Source organism: Esox lucius, chromosome 17 (genome assembly GCF_011004845.1).
Source record: "Esox lucius isolate fEsoLuc1 chromosome 17, fEsoLuc1.pri, whole genome shotgun sequence".
In the NCBI taxonomy this organism is placed as follows: Eukaryota; Metazoa; Chordata; class Actinopteri; order Esociformes; family Esocidae; genus Esox; species Esox lucius.
The window spans coordinates 34337432-34361677 of record NC_047585.1 but is presented as its reverse complement, the minus strand read 5'-3'; the positions used below and the strand labels follow the sequence as shown (position 1 = coordinate 34361677).

General features: G+C 40.0%; 1 protein-coding gene across 2 annotated transcripts in view; it reads left to right on the top strand.

Annotated features, from left to right (window-relative positions):
- cfap20dc (CFAP20 domain containing) overlaps nucleotides 1-24246 on the top strand; it is a 73290-nt gene that overhangs the window by 18063 nt on the left and 30981 nt on the right. The window contains exons 5-12 of one of the 2 annotated variants that reach the window (XM_034287084.1): nucleotides 964-1078; nucleotides 1305-1458; nucleotides 2318-2464; nucleotides 7189-7382; nucleotides 8957-9077; nucleotides 16101-16217; nucleotides 16904-17017; nucleotides 22279-22565. In XM_034287084.1, the coding sequence (XP_034142975.1) occupies nucleotides 964-1078; nucleotides 1305-1458; nucleotides 2318-2464; nucleotides 7189-7382; nucleotides 8957-9077; nucleotides 16101-16217; nucleotides 16904-17017; nucleotides 22279-22565 (1249 nt within the window). The remainder of the gene's footprint in view (nucleotides 1-963; nucleotides 1079-1304; nucleotides 1459-2317; nucleotides 2465-7188; nucleotides 7383-8956; nucleotides 9078-16100; nucleotides 16218-16903; nucleotides 17018-22278; nucleotides 22566-24246) is intronic. The other variant, XM_029113763.2, reaches the window with a different exon arrangement.

Genomic DNA, 24246 nt, shown 5'->3' with positions numbered 1-24246 from the left:
CATTCACAACAAAGGGGTTAAAAGATGTAACCCTCACTAGTTCAAACCAACTTTACACCGTTGGTGGATCTTCCTCTTAAAATCCATTCTGGGAGTAGTTAATAACATAATAAAAACAACATCAGCATACCATCTGCTTGTGTTAAAATCACCAAGGATGATCACTGCAGTTATTAAACATGATGTGTTCTCATTTAAAAACATAAGGGTTATTTTCCTCATTCCCTCTGGAGTCTGGATGTCCATTATAAAGGACTAGCTATTTGGCGGGCGTCTGCTGTGTTGGTGCCATCCTGTCCTTAACAGAACATTTTACATGTTTGTTCTGTCCGTTTAAAGGCCTCTGGGCTGGTATTTAGCATTTCAGGGTGTGTTCGGAAAACAGGAAGGAATCAGTGTTTTTTGGTTATTGTCAGCCTACTACAAGGCATTTGCGATTGATCTGGCGATCAGACTTCATTAATCCCTACACTGAAAGGATAGGTGTTCTCCATGAATCATCTGCTGGTGAAATAATAGCAAAGCAGCCACTCGGTCAGAAGCTATGGGACAAGCCTGAAAAAGAGTACCACTCCTAGATGAAAGGCTCACCAATCGGAAATTTCCAAATTATAGCATTTAAGGTTATGGTGCTGCAGTATAGGGTTTACATTTACAGTGATTTCACATTTCAGAATAAAGTGTACTGTAGCAGAAGCACATTGCCTCTTTTTAAGTTAAGTTAAAACCATAATAACTTTCATTATCAGTGACTTTCATTACATTCTGGTAATAAAACACATAGGCCTTTGAGATGTATTTTCTCCAGGACTAGGCTTAATCTGCTTCCGCAAAAATGTGCCTTAAAGGTTGTTATAATATACTATTTACTTGATGTTTAGTTAAATGACAAATTTGAGCACCATCTAATTATTATTATTTTTGTCAACATTTTCCTCATTCATTCCTTTACTTGTTTTACAGGATAACTGATGTGGGACATCTTAAAAGGAGGCTGTATCTATCCACAATTCACAAAGAGTTCTCTGCTACACCTTTGCATGCAAAGATACCTTTTGTAGGTCTGAAACGCAATGTTGTGAGTATTGCCCTGCCTCCAACACTCCCCACACTGTAATTATACCAAAGACTATGTATCTGAGCTGCTTGTGACTTAGGGATGTATTGACAGTATATGCCATCTTGAAAGAACTGTCGCTTCAAAAAAAAATTTACTCATAAAAACAGGGGCAAGGAGGACAGCTGTCAGCTGTTTGAATTGCATTAAATCATCTGAATGTCACAATGCTCCCTGTTTTCTCTAGTGGTGCAACATGTGCATCGACCTTGTGTCATTTACTGGGGAGCTGTTTAAAGGAGCCGGGTTCTTGTCCTTGGATGGAATCACTGTCACTGCCAGCTGTAAGCTACGGAGAATCTTCACCATGAAGACTGAGCCTGCAGGGGCTTCTGATGGAAGTAAGACATTGTCAGCATTGTCTTCTGTGTGTCTTTCATACCTCAACACTCTGGATGCTCTGTCGTGGCGAAACCAAGTTCAGATGAGTCATGTCAGTAATTCTTACAGGAGGTCTACACCATCCAATGATAGACATTCCATAATATGTCTAATTTACCAGATTGTCTGAATCCTGAGTGCTGATTGGCTGATAGCAATTGTATACAAGACCATATACTACAGCTATGACATCACATAACGTTAAACTGCTCTAATCACATAACGTTAAACTGCTCTAATTACATTGGCACCCGGTTTATAAGGGCAATAGAACATCTCAGTGGTCTGAGATATAATGTCTATAAACTTCGGCTAAGGGCTGTGTGCAGGTAAGAAGAACAACTCTTATACCGCAACATCCTGGCCATATACCACACCCTCGCTTATTTCCATGGATGTCATAATAATGAATATTAAGCCCACCTGGACATGGATGTTAGACCTACCATGATAGGTTGCTTTAACACTCATGGTAAGCTGAACTTTATGGGAATAGCCTCTTACTCCATAATGAATGGTAAATTCTAGTTTGTGTCCAACCTTACCCCTCCATTCCTTACAAAGTAACAACCAAAGCAGTAATATTTGTTGAAGACTGTTATGGCTCAGCAGCGTCTGTGTCTGTAGATTACAGGTGTGTATGTGTTCGCATACACCCACCGCACTTCCTGCATATTCATCCGGAAAAGGGTTAGGCCTGAAATTTGCATTTTTTCTCATTAGGAATGCCAATAACTCCATAATTAGGTTTTCGGCTAGACAACTTTCGGTTGATTACATTGCATTGTTTTGCAAAGATGTGTTTTTTCCCCTCTTCAGAGCTGCATGTTTGTGGAAATAGTCCCAGGGACTTAATACCTTGGAGCTGCCAGTTCCCCCCTGATGTCCAACAGGTGACCCAGGTGATGAACATAGAGAGGCTGAGACTGGCAGACCTGAAGACTGGCTCTCTCAACGCTGATACTGGTTGGTGACACAATAAATCAGTGGAGTAAATAGATATAGAATCCACACCCCTTTTGGTGAGGTCTCGTATGACTTTCTTTTTTAGTTGAGAAAGTCGTAATTGGAGTGCTCTCTTAAAATGATGCTCAGTACACAATAGTTGTGGTAGAGCTTAAGTAGTTCATCATCAACATTATACATTATACAAATTTAAATGAAACAGGCATTATGCAATATATTTGATCAAGAAACAGACAATTCATTATGTTACACAAACAAAAAAAGTTAAAAGCAACACATTACAAATCTTACAAATTTAAAGCATGTTTTGTTTTTCTGTATATCACATTGTAACAAAATGAAATAAGGCAACATAGATTCTTTTTGCAGACACTGTTGTTCCATGTGCAAATAGTTTGCTTCTCTCTCATAGCTTACATATAACAACCTGTCTTCTACTGTCAGTTGATTCCTGAGCTGCTATCAGAGACCGCATTTAAAGTCTAACAGTGTGTCTGCAGGATTAAAGACATAAAGACGGGGCCTTATAGACATACCCAGGACTGTGATTGTGGATTTGGTACTTACACAAAGCCATCTTTATAACACATCATCAGAAGAACGCCCAACCAATGTGGATGATGTGGCTTTACATAACCATTCATCCCTAACTTTGGGCACATTCACACTGAAACAATTGTCTTGACAACAATTTAATTTAAATAACATTTACATAATATGTAACAATTTTGTATTTACACTTACAATAAGAAAGTATAACGTTAATTAATGAACTGATCTTAGTTGAACAACTGTATTTTTACTGAACAACTGAAAATTACTGCAGTTTTATTGTTTTCAGGCTTGGACCAAAGAATTTCTTAAGTTTGAAAGTCATGGACAGTATCTTCTTAGCCAACAATGTAGATGAACCAGCCAGTCGAAGTTCATTTTAAACAAAAGGGAATAAGGTTGGGTGCAACCAGTGCAGTTTGCATTTAACAACGTTAAACATGTTCAAGTATACCACACAACATTTAATATAACAAAAGCTAGCTTAAAAGTCGTAACAAGTTAGCTATTATGAGTTATCACAAATTCTCCCCCCCTGCCAGTTGCTTCCGATTACTGATGAGAAGGGGCTATTGTTGAGAAAACGTCCTAATGGGAGGGAAGACCAATATTCGCTAATGTTGGGGGAGAGTGTTTGAAAATCAAATAAATCACAATATTGAAATTGACTGCTTGAACCAAAATAAAGCTAACATGAGGTGAACTGTTTAGGAACACATTCTAAATTGATTTTCGTTATACATATATACACTCACCTAAAGGATTATTAGGAATACCTGTTCAATTTCTCATTAATGCAATTATCTAATCAACCAATCACATGGCAGTTGCTTCAATGCAGGGGTGTGTGGTCCTGGTCAATACAATCTCCTGAACTCCAAACTGAATGTCAGAATGGGAAAGAAAGGGGATTTAAGCAATTTTGAGCGTGGCATGGTTGTTGGTGCCAGACGGGCCGGTCTGAGTATTTCACAATCTGCTCAGTTACTGGGATTTTCACGCACAACCATTTCTAGGGTTTACAAAGAATAGTGTGAAAAGGGAAAAACATCCAGTATGCGGCAGTCCTGTGGGCGAAAATGCCTTGTTGATGCTAGAGGTCAGAGGAGAATGGGCCGACTGATTCAAGCTGATAGAAGAGCAACTTTGACTGAAATAACCACTCGTTACAACCGAGGTATGCAGCAAAGCATTTGTGAAGCCACAACACGCACAACCTTGAGGCGGATGGGCTACAACAGCAGAAAACCCCACCAGGTACCACTCATCTCCACTACAAATAGGAAAAAGAGGCTACAATTTGCACAAGCTCACCAAAATTGGACAGTTGAAGACTGGAAGAATGTTGCCTGGTCTGATGAGTATCGATTTCTGTTGAGACATTCAGATGGTAGAGTCAGAATTTGGCGTAAAACAAAATGAGACCATGGATCCATCATGCCTTGTTACCACTGTGCAGGCTGGTGGTGGTGGTGTAATGGTGTGGGGGATGTTTTCTTGCCACACTTTAGGCCCCTTAGTGCCAATTGGGCATCGTTTAAATGCCTCGGCCTACCTGAGCATTTTTTCTGACCATGTCTATCCCTTTATGACCACCATGTATCCATCCTCTGATGACTACTTCCAGCAGGATAATGCACCATGTCACAAAGCTCGAATCTTTTCAAATTGGTTTCTTGAACATGACAATGAGTTCACTGTACTGAATTGGCCCCCACAGTCACCAGATCTCAACCCAATACAGCATCTTTGGGATGTGGTGTAACGGGAGCTTCGTGCCCTGGTTGTGCATCCCACAAATCTCCATCAACTGCAAGATGCTATCCTATCAATATGGGCCAACATTTCTAAAGAATGCTTTCAGCACCTTGTTGAATCAATGCCACGTAGAATTAAGGCAGTTCTGAAGGCGAAAGGGGGTCAAACACAGTATTAGTATGGTGTTCCTAATAATCCTTTAGGTGAGTGTAGATGGCCTGTCAGGCTAATCTTATTCTACATGAAAGGAAATACATTTAGGGATGCTGCTAACCAGTGCAGCCTGCATTTTGTTGAATATGTTACAACAAATGTTGGCTAACTACCAGCTGAGTATAACATGAGCTATTATGAAGCCTTTTTTTTTTCTAGCTTTTGCAAGGTAGCGCAGCATTGGTTATTTGGTAACAACAATCACTAAATAGCAGCAGGCACTCTTTGACCTCCTAAGTCAGCACTCACATGTCTCAAATAGAGATTAGCCAGACTTATTTGTTTATACCTTAGAATCTCTGGGTGGTATGCGTGCAGAAAGTGTTTCACGTTACCTTGGAAGGTAATTTACAGTTTCTATTCACCTTTTTACACTACAATTTACATTTTTACACTACAAATCAATGTACTGCTGACGCCAATCTCTTGCTACAAGTCTTGTTTATCGAATAAAAGTACAGTATCGTAGTGTAAAAGGCTCTGTAAAAGGTGGTCAAAGTTTCACTGTTTTATGTTTTGTCTCATTTAACTGATAGAATGCAATGACAAGCCAAAATAAGCAGTGGTGGTTTTAGAGAGCTTTACTTTGTCCTAGTATAAAACCATTCTTTCGGCTGTAGGCGGCACAGTAACGTTGTTTAATTCTAAAACCCAGGTGATGAGACTCACACGCCACACCACACCTGTAACCAGAGAGAGAGAACAGCAATTATCTGTTGTTATGAGGAGGAAAGGCATGCACCACTGATTCAGCAGCTCCACTCGACAGACAGACAGTGCCCTTTTTATCAGTACTTATTTATTTGTTCTGACAGCTGTCTCCAGCATGTTGTCACCCCGCCGCGCCATTAGAAATGAACAGTAATCACATGCGCACACACACACAGGCACACACATTCGGACTCATGCACGCAAACACACACATATGTGCACGCACACGCATTGCACACTGTGTCTGCCGGTGACATACACACACACATTTTTCATGGAAATGTGTTCATATAATTGGCTGCTTTGTTATTAACATAACTTGCCTAATAATTTTTTTAAAAGATTGCTATTAAAGTAGGCATCCAATACAATTGAGTGAAAATAATTTTGCCAATTACTGTTGATTCAGTTCAGCACATTTGTCAGTTGAACAAAAACTGATGGTCTGGTGCTGTTTGCTCTAAGCTTCTGAGCATGTATGACAAATTCTAAAACATATCTATGTCCATTTTCTTTTATCAAGCTTCCACAATGGGGTACAATTTTGTGCACAGTATCACTAACATGCTTCTGTAATACAGGGCACGACAATAACGAGTCACTCAGGTGAAGAAGGCAGTGAAGGATGACATTTTTATATCAGTGCAAAACATAATTTACATGTTTTGACTTGGATGGAACTGTCGTGTGCCGTAGGTTCCCGGCTAGAGTGGACAAATGTGGGTCTTTTTACAAAGGTACTGACAACTTTGGCAAACAGGCCCTGACCAGCCATGTCAATAGCAAACAAACCTGGTTTGCATGACAGCGAAGCGGGTGGCTGACAATCCATCTTCAGGGCCCTTGACCGTACAGGTTAAGAATTGAAATACTGAGGCCCATTGTGTGATCACACTACTTGTTACCACCACATACCAATTAACTAAGACGCCGTTCGCCTTGCTCCCCCGGGGATGAATTAATTAGTGTTTTGTTGACTGTTTTTTAGAATTTGAAATGTGATGAAAGAAATATACAAATATTTGTTGTTTTATATATCCAGAATGCATTTCATAAAGGTTAAAACATGTTGTGTAAAAAAAGTATTTGGTTATGCTGATTAATTACAATCTTTGGAAGGAGCGCCGGTAAAAAAGAATTGGGGGCCACTAAATTGCAAGAATTCAGCCCTGTAATGTCAAGCTTAAATACATTTCTTAAATAGAATCCATTAGCAATTTCAGGATATCATTGTGTTTAGTTACAAAAGCTACATTGGTCTTTTGCCATGTTATTATAACCTTGACATTTTCTATGAAATGTATGTATATAAGCTATATGTACTGTAAGTAGAAGTTTAATAGTATCTGGCTGGTGTACAACATAAAGTGTACAATATGTTTAATTTGTTGATTACATTGATTTCAGTCACTGTCCCAGCCACAATCACTATTGTTGTTTTCTCAGTATTACATTAAAGGATCCCATGTCTATAATTTTGTACCTTCTAGATCAGTCCAGCACTGGTAGGGCAGCCAGTGCTGTTCGAGGGCCCAGGATCCAGCAGGACGACTCCCACATTGCATTTGGGTCGAGGGTCTCACGTCCTCCTCCACTGTCTGTGAGGAAGAATAGTAGAGCTTCCGAGGGACAGGCACAGGACACGAGGACACCGGACGGGAGAACACACCAGAGTATGAATATGGTAATACTCCACTGAAATAGGGAGCTTACTGTCCAAACATTCTTCATTTGAGGTTAGTCCTACAAATATGGTGTAATGTTGTCCAAAATGAATGAAAAAGCCGCACACTCTAAACTCAAATGCATATAATTTTTTAATAAGACCAACGTTTCAACAGACACGCTGTCTTCATCAGGGTAATGTTGTCCAATCCACACAAAAACTGCTGCTTCCAAACATAACAGGTCCTAATTTATTTCCAATGTAATAAAGCATATTTTGCAGTTAATTTAGTACGAAGTCATTCATCATACACCTATTTAAATTGAGAGGAGGCTGTCGCAAACCCTAACCCTAATTTTATGTTTAAAAAAGAAAGCATGTTGTTACCCATCCAATGGAAGTATTTTTAAATATGTGAAGGAGATCTGCAACAGATTAAGTTAAGATTTTTTGTGATTTGGAAATGACTTCTGTAAATTTGTGATGTTCTTTTTGCTGGACCGCGTAAACGGAACTGGCCAAGAAGAGCCAATGTCTCTTACTGAGTGGGTGGGTGAGTGACTGACTGACTACCCATTGTTAAATAGTGTAGTGGTTAGAGAAGACTTGCAAACTATAGGTCCTGTGTTCGTAGCTCCTCACAATCATAGCAAAGTATGCATTATGAATGATTCCGTATGGATGAAAACTTTACTGGCTATATCCTTCAGTATCTACATTATAGTAAGCCTAAAATGAAACATGTTACAGTTATATTGCGACTGTTTCTGGTGGATTTTCAAAGTACAGCAGATGTTGCTGTTGGTTTAGCAGAATGCATAGCTCCTAAACTGTATATTCGGTTAAATAAAGTATGATTGTTCTCATTCTGTGACACTGTGTGGGGTGAATGTCCTGTAGGGCTTGCAGCTTGCACCTCCAGGGTCATCTGGGATATGCCAAATTTCTTCAAATGTGTGGCAAGAGGCAAGCCTGAAGAGACGTTGAGGCACTTAAGGCTTTTGGCCCATCTACAATGATGTGTAGGGGGATCTGCTCTCTCTGTCATACATGGCTATCAGGGGTGAACAGAGATTACAGGAGGGGGCTAAGCACACCCTTTTTTGGGGGGCGGGGGTGTCATGTATTTAAGGTGAGTGCAGAGGAGATGTTTTTGCCTACGCTTCAGGGTGGTGAGTTTGATGGAAGTGATATGGCCCTTGACCAGGCTCTCAAAGCACTTCATGATCACGGAAATTAGTGCTACTGGTTGGTAATCATTAAGGCAGTTAATCATGTTTGTTATTGAACAATGGTGGGCATATTGACATAGGTGGGTAGAACTGACTGGGAAAGAGAGCTTGAGTAGGACTGTCAACACTCCCACCAGGGCCGGCAGCGTTGGAGGGGTTAATATACTTGAACGTCCTACTCATGTCTACTAGTGTTATGAGCCCACTGTCCAAATTAACAGTGGGCCACTTAGATTACTGTCTATTATATGTGGGGTTGCTTTGCTGTCTTTGTCTACATTGCTTTTCATTTTCTCTTATCTTTCTAACACCTTTCTTTTGCTTTGGCTCTCTAACATCCACAATCTCTCTGTGACACAGGGGTCAGCGTCTGCAAGGACAAAGGAAACAACTTCTCCAGAAAGACAGGAACATGTAGACCAAAGCAAGATACAACCTGTTTCCAGTAGCCAGAAGAATGAATCTGTTCATGAGCTGGCAGGTAATATCTTTTTCCAGAGTACAATGTGCAACCCGCATATGAGCATGGGAAATTGGTCTTCGTGGGAATGACTATATAACTATACAAATAAAAGCAGTATTTCTGCTGCTTGTTAACTAACATTTATCTATTGACCAAAGCCAGCCGCTTCGAATTATGAAATGAAACCAGCTTATAGCCTACAACTATAAATGCAATGTTCATTAGCTTGCTAGGTACTGTTTTTACATATGTTTTATTGCAATGCACAAGTTTTAATGAATGAGCTCAGTCGTCCCACAACAAGGCTGAAATGTAGTGATTGGTGCTTGGGAACACAAGACGTAGGGTAAAATGGTGTGGAAGAAGAGGTTAGTCGATTAAGCTGTTTAGGCCAATGCCTGTCGCACTGGGAATTTGTTACAACTTGGTAATTGGCTAATGAAGGCCAAGTTTGACAGATTCTTCCACCAGCTGTATCTGGTTACAAGATTAGGACAGTAAGGTCAACACTGTTCAACACAATGTCAAGGATTGATGTCATTGGTCTTCCCATGTCAGTGTGTATGTCGCCCGCACTAGTGTCAACTGTTTTCATCCACACCAAGAAATTGAATCTCATTTTCAAAGGTCTGTTATAAAAGAAGCATGATGAATTCCTCAGCACTTCCCACACTGACCCATATTCACAGATTTTAATTGAAAATGTTGATACTTTAATAATGATATGAGGCAATTTCCGCTTGGGTTTTGCCTAGCTTGCTTTATTCAGCCCAGTGACTGATTACTGCTCCTGTAAGTGCAGTTTAATCAATTAATATGCATTATTCTCTCTACCACTGTCCCTAATTAAGCTATCTGACCATAAACATAGTGGCATAAGTGCAATGCTACAACATTCTGTAATCTGAATCTTTTCAAATTATCTTTGGTTTGCATGGGAGGGTAATTTAGTAGCACACTGACCCTATACACACACACACACACTGACCTATATTCCAACATTTTAGACTGTGAAAAGGTATACTGTGAGCTGTGCTTCCTCACTAGGGGTTTACCATTACATAGATTCGGTGCAATATGTTTAGATTGTGATGTATTTTCATATGTATAAAATATTTACTGTAGTTCCATTTGGCACGTCTGCCAGCACTGACTATTGATTTATTGGGATTGTTTTTGTATATTCCTGAATTTATACCATATTTGAAAATGTATTATTCTTTTACTGTGCCATTGTTGCATTATGTACCTGTTAGGTTGTTATTTGTTACGTGAAAACTGAGTCATACACTCACTATAAAACATTTCACTCTTTTTACAATCAGAGCCAAGTGCTAATACTATGTAAATTGGGATATTTCTTCACATGCACCATATTCCAGACTTTTAGGAGGAATTATAATTTTTATTGTAATTCCAGAAATATCATAATTGGAAATGTCTCTTCCTCCCATAATTAATATTTGGTGAAAGCATTGCTTTTTCAGTAATTAAAGCTGTGAGTCTGTTGGAATGGATCTCAACTAACTTTGTAAACCTAGACTTGGCAATATTTTTACCAATCTTCCTTACTATACTATTCAAGCTCTATCAGGTTCTATGCGTAGAATCGATGGAGAGCAATCTTTCAGCCAGTTGTTCAAATACATTTGCTGTGTGTATGACAGGAAATGGGTAATATATATATAAAGTCCTATCAAAATGCTGTGGGAGACTTGAAGAAGGCCATGCATGCAAGAAAGCCTTCAAACATGATGTCACAGTTGAATCATCACTGTAAAAAATAAATAATGATAATAATAATAATAATAAATAAATGATTTCAGTGCAATTTGTTAAATGACGCCCTGCTGCAACGCACTTCGGCTCCAGCAACCCAGGAGTGACGCAAACTGGGAATATAGAGCCATACTTAGAACTAGAGTATACTGTAGAGCCAGAAAATGCTTTGAAATACAGGTATTTAAACCTCTGAGTTTGTGACAGTTTGCTCATCGGGTTTTGAAAGGAGACTCAAGATGTTTATATGCATAAATTCAAGGCTCATGTGGTAACTGAAGTAATCTAAAGGTACACTATTAGTATTCTTCATGACAGAATGGTTAACAAAGGAATCTGTGTTTAAATCCATTACAAGAAACCATTAACAGTAACAGTATAAGTCTATGAATATGAATTCTGGGTCTGCCTGCTGAGCACGTGAGGGGGTCAATGATAGGCTTAACGGAAAGAGTTTGTTAAAACGATTTCATTACTGAACATGCAGATGATGAGCTAATGTAGAAAATATCTCGAAACAGTAGCCTTTGACACAGAGTAACCATCAAAGAAACAATGTTTTGAAGTTTTGAAGTTCAAACAAAAGTCAGAAGTGAGACTAACTGCTGTGACACCGCTGGTTAGAAGGCAACTGTACAAAACCAAAATGGAATAAACAGGTTAATAAAGAAACAAGAAAGGGAAGGTTTTTGGTGTCTGTATTTCAGTTAAATCCCAATTTCCACATAAAATAACAGAACTGAAAAAGAGCAGTCCACCTCAGGAAAATGCAGTAACTCAGTGAAAAGTATAAAGGAGCCTATGACACAGCAAACTCCAGGAACTTGCAGTAAGAGTAAATCCATATAGACCTCTAAACCTAACCCATTAAATCAGGAGTTAGCAATAAGTAGTATCAACTTGAACAAGGCAAATGTGGGCTAGGGTGACATTCTGGGAATCGAAACACCTCCTTTTTGTGTCCAGGACTGTGAATTGCCATGGTTAAACCGTATGATATTTTTTAACTTTGACCTTAACCATTTATCATGCTTTATGATAATTTGGAATGTGGTGCCAAACTTATTAAAGCATGCACAAATGTGATTTAATTGTTATTGGACAGAAAAATAGCAAGTTGCTTCAGTTGCTCTTAGCACAGATCAGGGGCCCATGATGTAATTCTGTTGCATTTGTTCTGTTACATTCTGTAGTCAAAATCTCATCATCACTTTGTTACTGTGTGTTGCTATATCTCATTCTCATCTTGTGATCAGTTCCCCTTGTGTAGAACTGGTTCATTGAAAATCTTTTGCAGTAACCTGAAATATTAAAACTCCCCACATTCTTTTGAACATTGACATGGTTACAAGAAAATAAAAGCTCTCAGAGATGCTCAGTGAAAAATGTATCTGGTGCATTAATAAACTAGGTAGAATGTTATTTTTATATTTTACTGTTAGAAATGAAAAAATTAAATAAAGAAAATGATTGTGTATTCACATTAATGGGGGTACATGTAAGCAGGCACACACTCAATTCTAAAACCTGATATGCATTAGTAAATCCATTAATACATTATTTGTACTGTACACATAAACCTTTTAAAGTAATGCCAAGTCATTAGAAAGTAAAAAGCAAAATAATGTTTTTAATGTACTGTAAGAATGCAAAAATGGTTGATATAATTTAAAATAGGACATGAGTAGATATCTTCAGAATTGTTGGTTTTCTCTCTGTATTATTTTGTAGTGAATGTTGCATATACAGTGGGGAGAACAAGTATTTGATACACTGTCGATTTTGCAGGTTTTCCCACTTACAAAGCATGTACAAGTCTATAATTTTTATCATAGGTACAAAAATCCAGAAAATCACATTGTATGATTTTTAAGTAATTAATTTGCATTTTATTGCATGACATAAGTATTTGATACATCAGAAAAGCAGAACTTAGTTTCTACAGAAACTTTTTTTTGCAATTACAGAGATCGTACGTTTCCTGTAGTTCTTGACCAGGTTTGCACACACTGCAGCAGGGATTTTGGCCCACTCTTCCATACAGACCTTCTCCAGATCCATCAGGTTTCAGGGCTGTCGCTGGGCAATACGGACTTTCAGCCCCCTTCAAAGATTTTCTATTGGGATCAGGTCTGGAGACTGGCTAGTCCACTCCAGGACCTTGAGATGCTTCTTAGTTGCCCTGGCTGTGTGTTTCGGGTCGTTGTCATGCTGGAAGACCCAGCCACGACCCATTTCAATGCTCTTACTGAGGGAAGGAGGTTGTTGGCCAAGATCTCGCGATACATGGCGCCATCCATCCTCCCCTCAATACGGTGCAGTCGTTCTGTCCCCTTTGCAGAAAAGCATCCCCAAAGAATGATGTTTCCACCTCCATGCTTCACGGTTGGGATGGTGTTCTTGGGGTTGAACTCATCCTTCTTCTTCCAAACACGGCGAGTGGAGTTTAGACCAAAATGCTCTATTTTTGTCTCATCAGACCACATGACCTTCTCCCATTCCTCCTCTGGATCATCCAGATGGTCATTGGCAAACTTCAGACGGGCCTGGACATGCGCTGCCTTAAGCAGGGGGACCTTGTGTGCGCTGCAGGATTTTAATCCATGACGGTGTAGTGTGTTACTAATTTCTTTGAGACTGTGGTCCCAGCTCTCTTCAGGTCATTGACCAGGTCCTGCCGTGTAGTTCTGGGCTGATCCCTTCCTCGTGATCATTGATGCCCCACAAGGTGAGATGCCCCACAAGGTGCATGGAGCCCCAGACCGAGGGAGATTGACCGTCATCTTGAACTTCTTCCATTTTCTAATAATTGCGCCAATTGCCTTCTCACTAAACTGCTTGCCTATTGTCCTGTAGCCCATCCCAGCCTTGTGCAGGTCTACAATTGTATCCCTGATGTCCTTACACAGCTCTCTGGTCTTGGCCATTGTGGAGAGGTTGATGTCTGTTTGATTGGGTGTGTGGACAGGTGTCTTTTATACAGGTAACGAGTTCAAACAGGTGCAGTTAATACAGGTAATGAGTGGAGAACAGGAGGGCTTCTTAAAGAAAAACTAACAGCTCTGTGAGAGCCGGAATTCTTACTGGTTGGTAGGTGATATGTATGTTATGCAAACAAATGCTAATTAATTATAAAAAAAATCATACAATGTGATTTTCTGGATTTTATTTTTTGATTCCGTCTCTCACAGTTGAAGTATACCTATGATAAAAACTACAGACCTCTACATGCTTTGTAAGTAGGAAAACCTGCAAAATCAGCAGTGTATCGAATACTTGTTCTCCCCACTGTACCATACCATCCAAAAAATTTAGATCACATAGAATTGTCCTTGTTCTCCATGAAAACATACATTAAATTAGTTTGAAAAGGAAGTATAGCAAAAGGAATAGGAAATATGGTCATTGACAAAGTTAGAAATAACAAATTTTTTATTGCAATAATAATTGTGTCCTTCAAACTTTGCTTTCGTCAAAGAATCCTCCAGTGGCAGCAATTACTGCCTTGCAGACCTTTGGCATTCTAGTTGTCAATTTGTTAATCTGAAGAGATTTCACCCCATTCTTCCTGAAGCACCTCCTACAAGTTGGATTGGCTTAATGGGCACTTCTTACATACCATATAGTCAAGCTGCTCCCACAACAGCTCAATAGGCTTGAGATCCGGTGACTGGTCTGGACACTCCATTATAGACAGAATACCAGCTGACTGCTTCTTCCCTAAATACTTCCTGCATTGTTTGGAGATGTGCTTTGGGTCATTGTCCTGTCCACAGGCTATGGCTTTGTGTTCCAAAAAGGAGTGATAGCCTTTTTTCTTTAAGAGCCCTTTAACCCTGTACAAATCTCCCACTTTGCCACCACCAAAGCGCCCCCAGACAATTACATGGCCTCCACCATGTGTGACAGATGGTATCAAGCACGCCTCCAGCATCTTTTCATTTGGTCTGCATCTGACGAATGTTCTTCTTTGTGATCCGAACACCTCAAAATTTGTGTCACAACTCAGCGCTCCTCTTCCCCTGAATACTGAACTATCCCATCAGAACTCCAAACCATCTGTCCCAAATGGTTTACTCTGTGTCCGCCTTCCTGTTGCATCACGCCCACTCCTGTTATCTGCCATCGTCTCTAACTCCTGCACACCTGGGTCTTGTGAGCTATCATGATGCCTGTGTATTTTTACCCCTGATCTCCCTGTGTCCCATGCAAAGTCTACAGTTAGCTATTCTGAGAAGCATTTTTAAGCCTTTTACATAGCTTGAGGATTTCACCGGTTTGAATGACTTATTGCCTGCTTTTTGGGTTATGATTCTTGGATTTTCCTTGACACAGCGCTTGTCCCTGTTTGACCTGTCCCTGTTTGATTTTGGATGGCCCTTCTAGAAAATAAACTCTGAAAATGGGCCTTATTTTGACTGTCATCTATTGTGTTACACTTAGATTAGTCTGTCCATAACACTTTTTTCCAGCGTCTGTGTTATTTTTCCCATCTTAATCTTTTCTTTTCATTGGCCGGTTTGAGATGTGTGCTTTTCTGTGCCTTGAAGTCTGCCTTAAAGGCCAGCATCCGGAAGTCGCCTCTTCACTTTTGACATTGGGACTGGTGTTTTGCGGGTATATTACATGAAGCTGCCAGTTGAGAACCTGCGAGGTGTCTGTTTCTCAAACTAGACACTCTAATGTATTTGTTCTCTTGCTCAGTTGTGCACTGGGGCCTCCCACTGCTCTTTCTATTCTGGTTAGAGCCAGTTTGCGCTGTTCTGTCAAGGGAGATATTGAGTTTCATGGCAATTTCTCGCATGACATACTGTTGCCTTAATTTCTCAGAACAAGAATACATGGATGAATTTCATAAGAAAGTTGTTTGTTTCTGGCCATTTTGAGTCTGTAATCGAACCCAAAATTGCTGATGCTACCTATACTCAACTAGCCTGAAGGTCAGATTTATTGCATTTTTAATCAGCACAATAGTTTTCATTGCCAAAGGGTTTTCTAATGATCAATTAGCCTTTTAAAATTATTAACTTGGATTAGCAAACACAACATGCCGTTGGAACATAGGCCTGGTGGTTGCTGATAATAGGCCTCTTTACACCTATGTAGATATTCCAATCATCTGTTTCCAGCTACAATAGTCATTTCCAACATTAACAATGTCTACACTGTATTTCTGATCAATTTGATGTTACTTAAATGGACCAAATAATTGTGGAGGGAACTGCATTTGCTTTGAATCTAGCCATGGTCTTTGCTATACAGGGAAGGCAGGGAGCCTGCAGCCACATCCTCCTAAAGACAGAGCAGCATCAGAGAACGCGGGGTCCAGGAAGCTACGGGTCCACAGTGCAGAGAAATACAGGTTGGCCGCAGCCTCAGGTGAGCTGTGTGTGTGTGTATCATGAAGGCATAAGAGAGCCGCTGTGTGTCACTACAGTATATTGTGTGTCTGGGTGTGAGGTTTGAGGATATCTTGTTATCGTAGGCCAGATGTCCTCTTTTCTGTTGAAGGAACTGAAAAATGTCAATTCTATGTTTATTTACATAATTAAATTATTCTTCATTATTTTTGTTCTTCATTATATTTATACCTGTGTATTTCACTTCTTTCCTAGTTGGCTATCATGGTAATGTTAACAGTTAACAGATGTTTATGTGAGGTTTCAATGCAGGGACAGAAGGATTGTTTTTAATTGCCTAGCTTGCTTGATCCTCGAGATAATGCAACTTTGTCATATGAGATGCCCCAGGAACAGATCATGTCCCTAATTGAAAAGAGGTCTATTCTTCAGGACAAGTCTTGTTATCCTAGGTCAATTAACCAACCTCCACAACTTTAGTCTTGGGATAGAAACCAAAGTGGGATTTGGGGAAGCTTGCTCTTGTTTTCTATGTGCATCTTTGCTCTTGAAACATCTCAAAACTATTGTTGATACTGGTACTGTAATTGTGATACTCTCTTCATACAGTATATTCAATTAATGTGTTACATAAATTCAGTGACTATTTGGAATTAATCTAAAACGTGTCAAAATCCAGTTCCTTCATTGTCTGTCTTGAAACAGGTCCTACAGACAGTGGACTTAGCCACCATGCAGTCGATAGTGACTCCAGTGAGAGATCAGTCCCTCCCTCCAGCAGTGGAGATCCCAGCCAGATGAGAATAGACCAAATACAAGGTCAGGGCCTCTACACAGATCTAGCATCTCAGTGCTAGCTCTTCTTATACTCTACACTACTGAGCCGAACCTTCATAACCTTATCCAGTTCCTATAGACTGGCGGCCGGGACTTTGCAGAGGCCTCCCCGCAAGGTCGGAGCTTGAGGCCCTTCCCCAGAAACCCCTCAAAATGTATCTCCATCTATTGGCTTATACCACTGCTTGCTACGTCAATAGTCTGATGGCTGTCTACCTATAACTATACATCTTCAGTAATGGAAAAACTACATAAGCACAATTGTGTCAGCACAATTAACGGACAGTGTTATATAGCCTATTGATCATTGTTCAACACCAAGGACAGCGCTACATAGCTCTGTGTTGGGGGGAGATGGGGAAGAAAGGCTACGATTACTGCTGGACACAGGCAGTGATGTCGCACAGTGTTTATTTTGGCACCCTATTTTGATTATTCCAGTTTTAGTAATTTTGAGTAAAATATCTTTCAGTTTTAGACACATATCATTTGAGTAAGGATTTATTTTAGTTATTGTAAAAATGACAAAAACAGTGAGCCATTTTAGTCAACAAAATGCCCTTAAACAGGCCAGAAAAAATTAAGAGACCACTGCACTTTCAACTTGTTTGGAAAGTAAAGAAAAAGGTGCAGTTGTCTCTTAATTTTTTAGGGAGCTGTATTTTAATCACATTTTAGTCCAATCACAATGATTGCCTCATTAACCTATAGTTGCCTAAACATATCACTGCCTACAATTAGGCCTATTTATTAAAACTTTAGGCGCTGTGCACAGTGTAGAAAGGTCCAGCGCTAGAACTAACGTATTGGACGGGCATTTGATTTCCATGGGTGGACACATTTATTCTACTTACCAAGCAACTAGTAACTTCAGCACGAGGGACGGAATGCATATTATTTTAGCATGCATGACTTACTGAGGCTAAATAATAGCAAAATACACAGCTGTCATTCAAATTCGAAAGCTTTTAGTAACTGCAGAAGTAAAAAAAATGTGTGACATGGATGGAAATATCAGTTTGAAATGTAAGAACAAGGGGAGAACAGCAGATTGATTCAAAAACGTTTCGATAGTTAACAAATTAGGGTGTACCCATGTCTCCAGGCGCTACACCATGGCAGTGGCAGTGTTCAGTCTGTGGAGGGGCTGATGATGGCTTCCTCTCCGGCTTGTCAAAAAAGAATGTAATCTTTGGGTGTTTTGCACAAGTTTGTTCAGACAACACAATTGCTGCGCTTTTGCAGACCGCTAGCAATTTTTTTTTACTCATGTCTACCGTCATTTATCAAAACATAAGGATTTGCAATTTTGAAAAAAACATAATGGCGTAATGCACGTAAAATACACAACGGCAATTGTTTGCCAGATTCAGGGATTTTGAGACTATTTAGCCCTCTTTCGACTATATTTTGGTAGATCTGTTATGTAGCCTACTTCACAGGCTTCCTTTACCTGGCAGTTGAAACCCAGTGGTACTCAACGAGTCAGATCACTCGCCCTCATAGTGTTTATTATATATATTTTTTTATATAAGGCCTAACTTATTTTTTGCTATGCAGGGAGGGCATACCTTGGGGTATGGGGCCTCCCCTGCATGACGGTGGCTGCCTATAGAGCAGGTACTGTGTCTAATGCTCAAAATACGTATTTGAACAGATGGTCTTGCATGATTTGTCCAAGGCTTGTTCCTCCCAAGATTGCAGTCTTCCTCAATTAATTGGCTCTCTTGGCAAACTTTAGCCATCTATGTTTCCAGCTACCTATGTTTGTAGCCAGCTTCTGAAATCTCACCCATTTAATCCCCCCCACCCCCCCCCACACCCCACACCCCACACACTCATTAAATGGCTGCTCCCATCCCATAAGAGCTGTATAAAGGGAGCACTGCAGTGCTAACTCTCAGTGTAAGCATAGTAAATTCATTACTGGTAATGGCACATTAAATAAGAGTCAAAGTGAAGTCCCCTGGGTTGGGCTCAGGGTCTTCCACACAGCAGCACATTGGACAATTTGAAAAGGTGATTATGCTGTTGAGATGTTGGGACGAAGGCATGAGTTGAATGTTCACTCCCTCAAACCTGCTTTGGCTTTGGGTGGTTGTACCGTTGCCACTGGCCCATTGCAGTCACTTCATAAACTAGGCTGCATAGCAAATGACAACCTATTGCCTGTGTGAGGCAAAGCTGTACAGACCCTGGTAAAAAGAGGTACTCTAAATTGGAGAAATGGTGCCTTTGGGATGCAGCCATAAAGCCTGGCTGGCTCAGTGCATTAGGATTAATTTCAGTATTTTTGGTCTGAGGAGAGTCTCATATCCTGTACATACGGGGGATGGAAGGGCTCTCAAGTTAATGAATACATTTGGTATCCGGGCCAGTGTCAGACTGGACTTGCACTGCTGAATGAGTTTCTGAGCACCTCCGTGTTCATTGCTGTAACCTTTGTTTAGAGACAGTGCTGCGGTGCTGTAACATACCTACATGCTGTACAGACCCATACTATACTGCCAATGTCATTGTCTGATATAAACCCACAATATGATTGTCAGGAATCTGGCGTGTGTTCCTGCCTGGGTGTTTTCTAATGCCAGGGCTGTAGACAGACCCCATGGGCAGATGTATGGGTACGTGAGCAATGATTCTGCAGTAGAATGGCGTCCACACTACTAATGATGTAATTTGTGTGCTTGCGGGTGAACCCCGCTCTGCCAAGGCGATGCGTTTTTCTCCCCAGTATTTTCCTGCATATTGCAGACAAATACAATAGCATTGTTTTTGATGCTCTGGCTTCTACTTATGCATATTTGAAATGCTCATTATTGTATTATGCCGCTATTAACAAAAAACAGACCAAAATATATCCGTCTTTGCAGGAGTGGAAATTAAATGAGGGTGCAGGACAATTTTTGGCAACAATGTTATATTGGAATTCATTTGAATCTGCCATACGGTGACAGTAGATATTTGCATATATGAAAATGAACACAGGCAGGCAGAGAACAACAGGAGGTTTTTCAGATGATGAAGGAATGCAGATAGATCCATTACATCCTCTAATTAGGACTCGATCATTATTCTGGATTCAGTATCACTGTTGCTTGTTGTCTCAGAAGGAGTGTTACGGCTACACATTCTGATATACACTCACCTAAAGGATTATTAGGAACACCATACTAATACTGTGTTTGACCCCCTTTTGCCTTCAGAACTGCCTTAATTCTACGATTCAACAAGGTGCTGAAAGCATTCTTTAGAAATGTTGGCCCATATTGATAGGATAGCATCTTGCAGTTGATGGAGATTTGTGGGATGCACAACCAGGGCACGGAGCTCCCGTTACACCACATCCCAAAGATGCTGTATTGGGTTGAGATCTGGTGACTGTGGGGGCCATTTCAGTACAGTGAACTCGTTGTCATGTTCAAGAAACCAATTTGAAATGATTCAAGCTTTGTGACATGGTGCATTATCCTGCTGGAAGTAGCCATCAGAGGATGGGTACATGGTGGTCATAAAGGGATGGACATGGTCAGAAACAATGCTCAGGTAGGCCGTGGCATTTAAACGATGCCCAATTGGCACTAAGGGGCCTAAAGTGTGCCAAGAAAACATCCCCCACACCATTACACCACCACCACCAGCCTGCACAGTGGTAACAAGGCATGATGGATCCATGTTCTCATTCTGTTTACGCCAAATTCTGACTCTACCATCTGAATGTCTCAACAGAAATCGAGACTCATCAGACCAGGCAACATTCTTCCAGTCTTCAACTGTCCAATTTTGGTGAGCTTGTGCAAATTGTAGCCTCTTTTTCCTATTTGTAGTGGAGATGAGTGGTACCCGGTGGGGTCTTCTGCTTTTGTAGCCCATCCGCCTCAAGGTTGTGCATGTTGTGGCTTCACAAATGCTTTGCTGCATACCTCGATTGTAACGAGTGGTTATTTCAGTCAAAGTTGCTCTTCTATCAGCTTGAATCAGTCGGCCCATTCTCCTCTGACCTCTAGCATCAACAAGGCATTTTCGCCCACAGGACTGCCGCATACTGGATGTTTTTCCCTTTTCACACCATTCTTTGTAAACCCTAGAAATGGTTGTGCGTGAAAATCTCTGTAACTGAGCAGATTGTGAAATACTCAGACCGGCCCGTCTGGCAGCAACAACCATGCCACGCTCAAAATTGCTTAAATCCCCTTTCTTTCCCATTCTGACATTCAGTTTGGAGTTCAGGAGATTGTCTTGACCAGGTCCACACCCCTAAATGCATTGAAGCAACTGCCATGTGATCGGTTGATTAGATAATTGCATTAATGAGAAATTGAACAGGTGTTCCTAATAATCCTTTAGGTGAGTGTATACAGTGGGTATAGAAAGTCACCACCCTCTATCAAAATGTTCACCTTTTGTTGCCTTACAGCCTAAATTGCCAACAAATAATATCAGACTTTTTCCAGCTTTATTTACTCACAGTAATCCACAATATCCAAGTAAAAGTACAATTATAAAAAACTAAATAAAAACCGTAAAAGTTGGATTTATGATTGCACTTAATGGCCTTTCCTCATTGCAGCAACTCCAAGCAAGCTTAGTAAAGATCGAGACATGTCATCGGAAACACATTTCAAGCCTTTTTCTCATTACCCTGCCTACTCCACCAAAACCACCAACGTGCTTGGAGGAGAATGCATTTTCCGGCTAACAACCAAAAATTTACTTGCAGGCACCCCACATACCAGACACACCTACCACAAGGGGTCACTAGAAGCAGCATTAAGGCCAAATGTATCATACTTATAATTATGAGCTATTGCTGTGTTTGTACAGTATCTGGCAATCATATTTTAGGTTGGAAAAATTGATTTAATCTGATGTGAGATTTAATGTAAAAAGTATATAGAAATGGTCCTGAAATGAACCCGCAGCGCTGCTTTCAGTGAATTTGGCGTTTTTTATATATCTAGTGAAGCAGCTAAAACCATGCTTTACCCTGGCCTAAAGCATGACTGGTAGGGTTAGGTTTAATAACATAATGTTAAGTAGTTACATACAGTGGTGTTAATTCTGTTTAAATTCCAATCAATCCAATTCCACGTGTTCGTCATGTAAAAGCATTGGAGATAATTCACTCTTTTGTTGACTATTGTTGTTATTCTCAGACAGGTTATTGTCTACCAGAACTTATGAAGAGGACAGAGACTGTTTGATCCCCACAAAACCTTCTCCTCTGTCTGGTCTCAACCCAGGTCCCATCCCTCACCTCCTCCCATCCCCATTACCCCTGCAGGACTTGGATAGTGATTGTAGTGAAGAGGAGAGGGACAGTGATGAAGGCTCAGAGCCACAGCTCTCTGTGGAAAAAGTTTACATGTTTTCCTCACGGCCCCACTCAGCCAGGCGAGGCCAGGCGCAGGTAGAGGCCTGCTGGACTAAGGAGGCAGCCTGGGCCACTGACATTCACAGCCAGCTGGACACAAGAGGGCGCAGTGGGGCCAGACCTGAGGATGACTTCCTAGCCAGTGAGAGTGAGGAGGTATGTCTATGTGTCGCAGACAACTGGAACAGAACCAGTTACTGGAGGTTGGACAATATAAACAAACATGCATGCATACATAGCTTCGACACATCTTCTTTACTTAAAATGCATGTGATATTCTAAGATTTTAATTCTAATCAAATGTTAAACTGAAGAGAAGCTATACCCTCCAGTCAAATGAAAGGATTGATTTTAAACTGGGCAAGAGCATACAATAAGGGCCTATAATAATGAACTATAGAGGATTATTTATCTTAAATCTTATTTCTGAGACCATTAGTGCAAAGCTAATGGGAAAACTGTTTACACAGCAATCCATTGCTTACCCAGTGATAAAGCTGCTGAGAAGAATTTTCAAAGTTATGATTACAAAGGCCATTACAAGTAGATGTATTCAAAGAAACTAATTGTCTTTACTGGGTATACATTTATATTTTAATTATTCAGTTTTAAGACTGTCATTAATATTCAGAATAAATTACCGGACCTTGAGCTGGTAAATGAATTCCACTAGGAAAAAAGGAAAGAAAGCATTGACGGTCAGTTATTTTAGTACATTTCTATACAAAACAAAAATTCTAGTTCAGCCTATTTACGGTCCTGTATGAGAAAAACATGATTAAGTTCATATTTGAAATTAGAAAAACATGATTATGTTCATTTGAAATTAGAAAAACATGATTATGTTAATATTTGAAATTAGAAAAACATGATTCAGTTAAGATTAAATATGCAAAAAGCTGGATTCCATTAAGATTTCATCTGCGAAAAGCATGATTCAGTTAATATTTCTTGCGTAAAGGGTGAGAACTTACTCTAGCATCTGACAAATGACACAAGAATTACAAATAAAAAATATATAGTTGTTGTCTTTGTATATCCTTCACTCTCCTCTCCTGAGGGAAATAATTTTCATCTTCAACATATGCTCTGCTACAGTTAATTAGGCCACTAAGATTGATGTGTGTGGGGGTTGCAGGGTGGTGTGGTGCGTTTTGATCAAGGAAATAAAAGCGCTGAAAACAAATTGGCTCGCTATTCGAAAAGAAGGTGGAGAACAAGCTCTGATGGAAAAATACTGCAACTTTGGTCAAGTTCAGTGCAAAAAGTATCGCAATGGCTATGATACTTTTTTTGGATCTTTAGTCAGACTGATCTGCTGCCTCACAACTACATGTCTCAGGTAAGGTGTGCCTAGTTTATTAACACCATCTCCAAAATGTGCTTGCTGTAAATCCTTCAAAACAGATAACACAAGAATATCAATTGGGCATCGTCCATTGAATTGATGTTGCTGTATGGATGTTAAACCTGCAAACACAGAAGAATTACATTAATTATTAATGCAGAGTAAAATGGTGGTGGTGTTTTTGTCTGACAATGACATTCCACTATGATATTATATTTGGTTCATTTAGGCTTGTGGTCTTACAAACAGCCAGTTTTGATGTATTGTAAATCTCCTCACTTGGTAAGAGCAAGATCGCTTGTGGGTTCCACTCTTACCCAGGGCCACTATGAAAACGTTTGAAAATGTATGCACTCAATACTCCAAGTGGCTCTGGATAAAAGTGTATTCTAAGTGAATTAAATGTAAACGCCAAAACTCAAGATGCCAAACCAAATTATATTGTGAAATTGTCTAAATGATACGATGGCCTATCATCAAAAATAATAC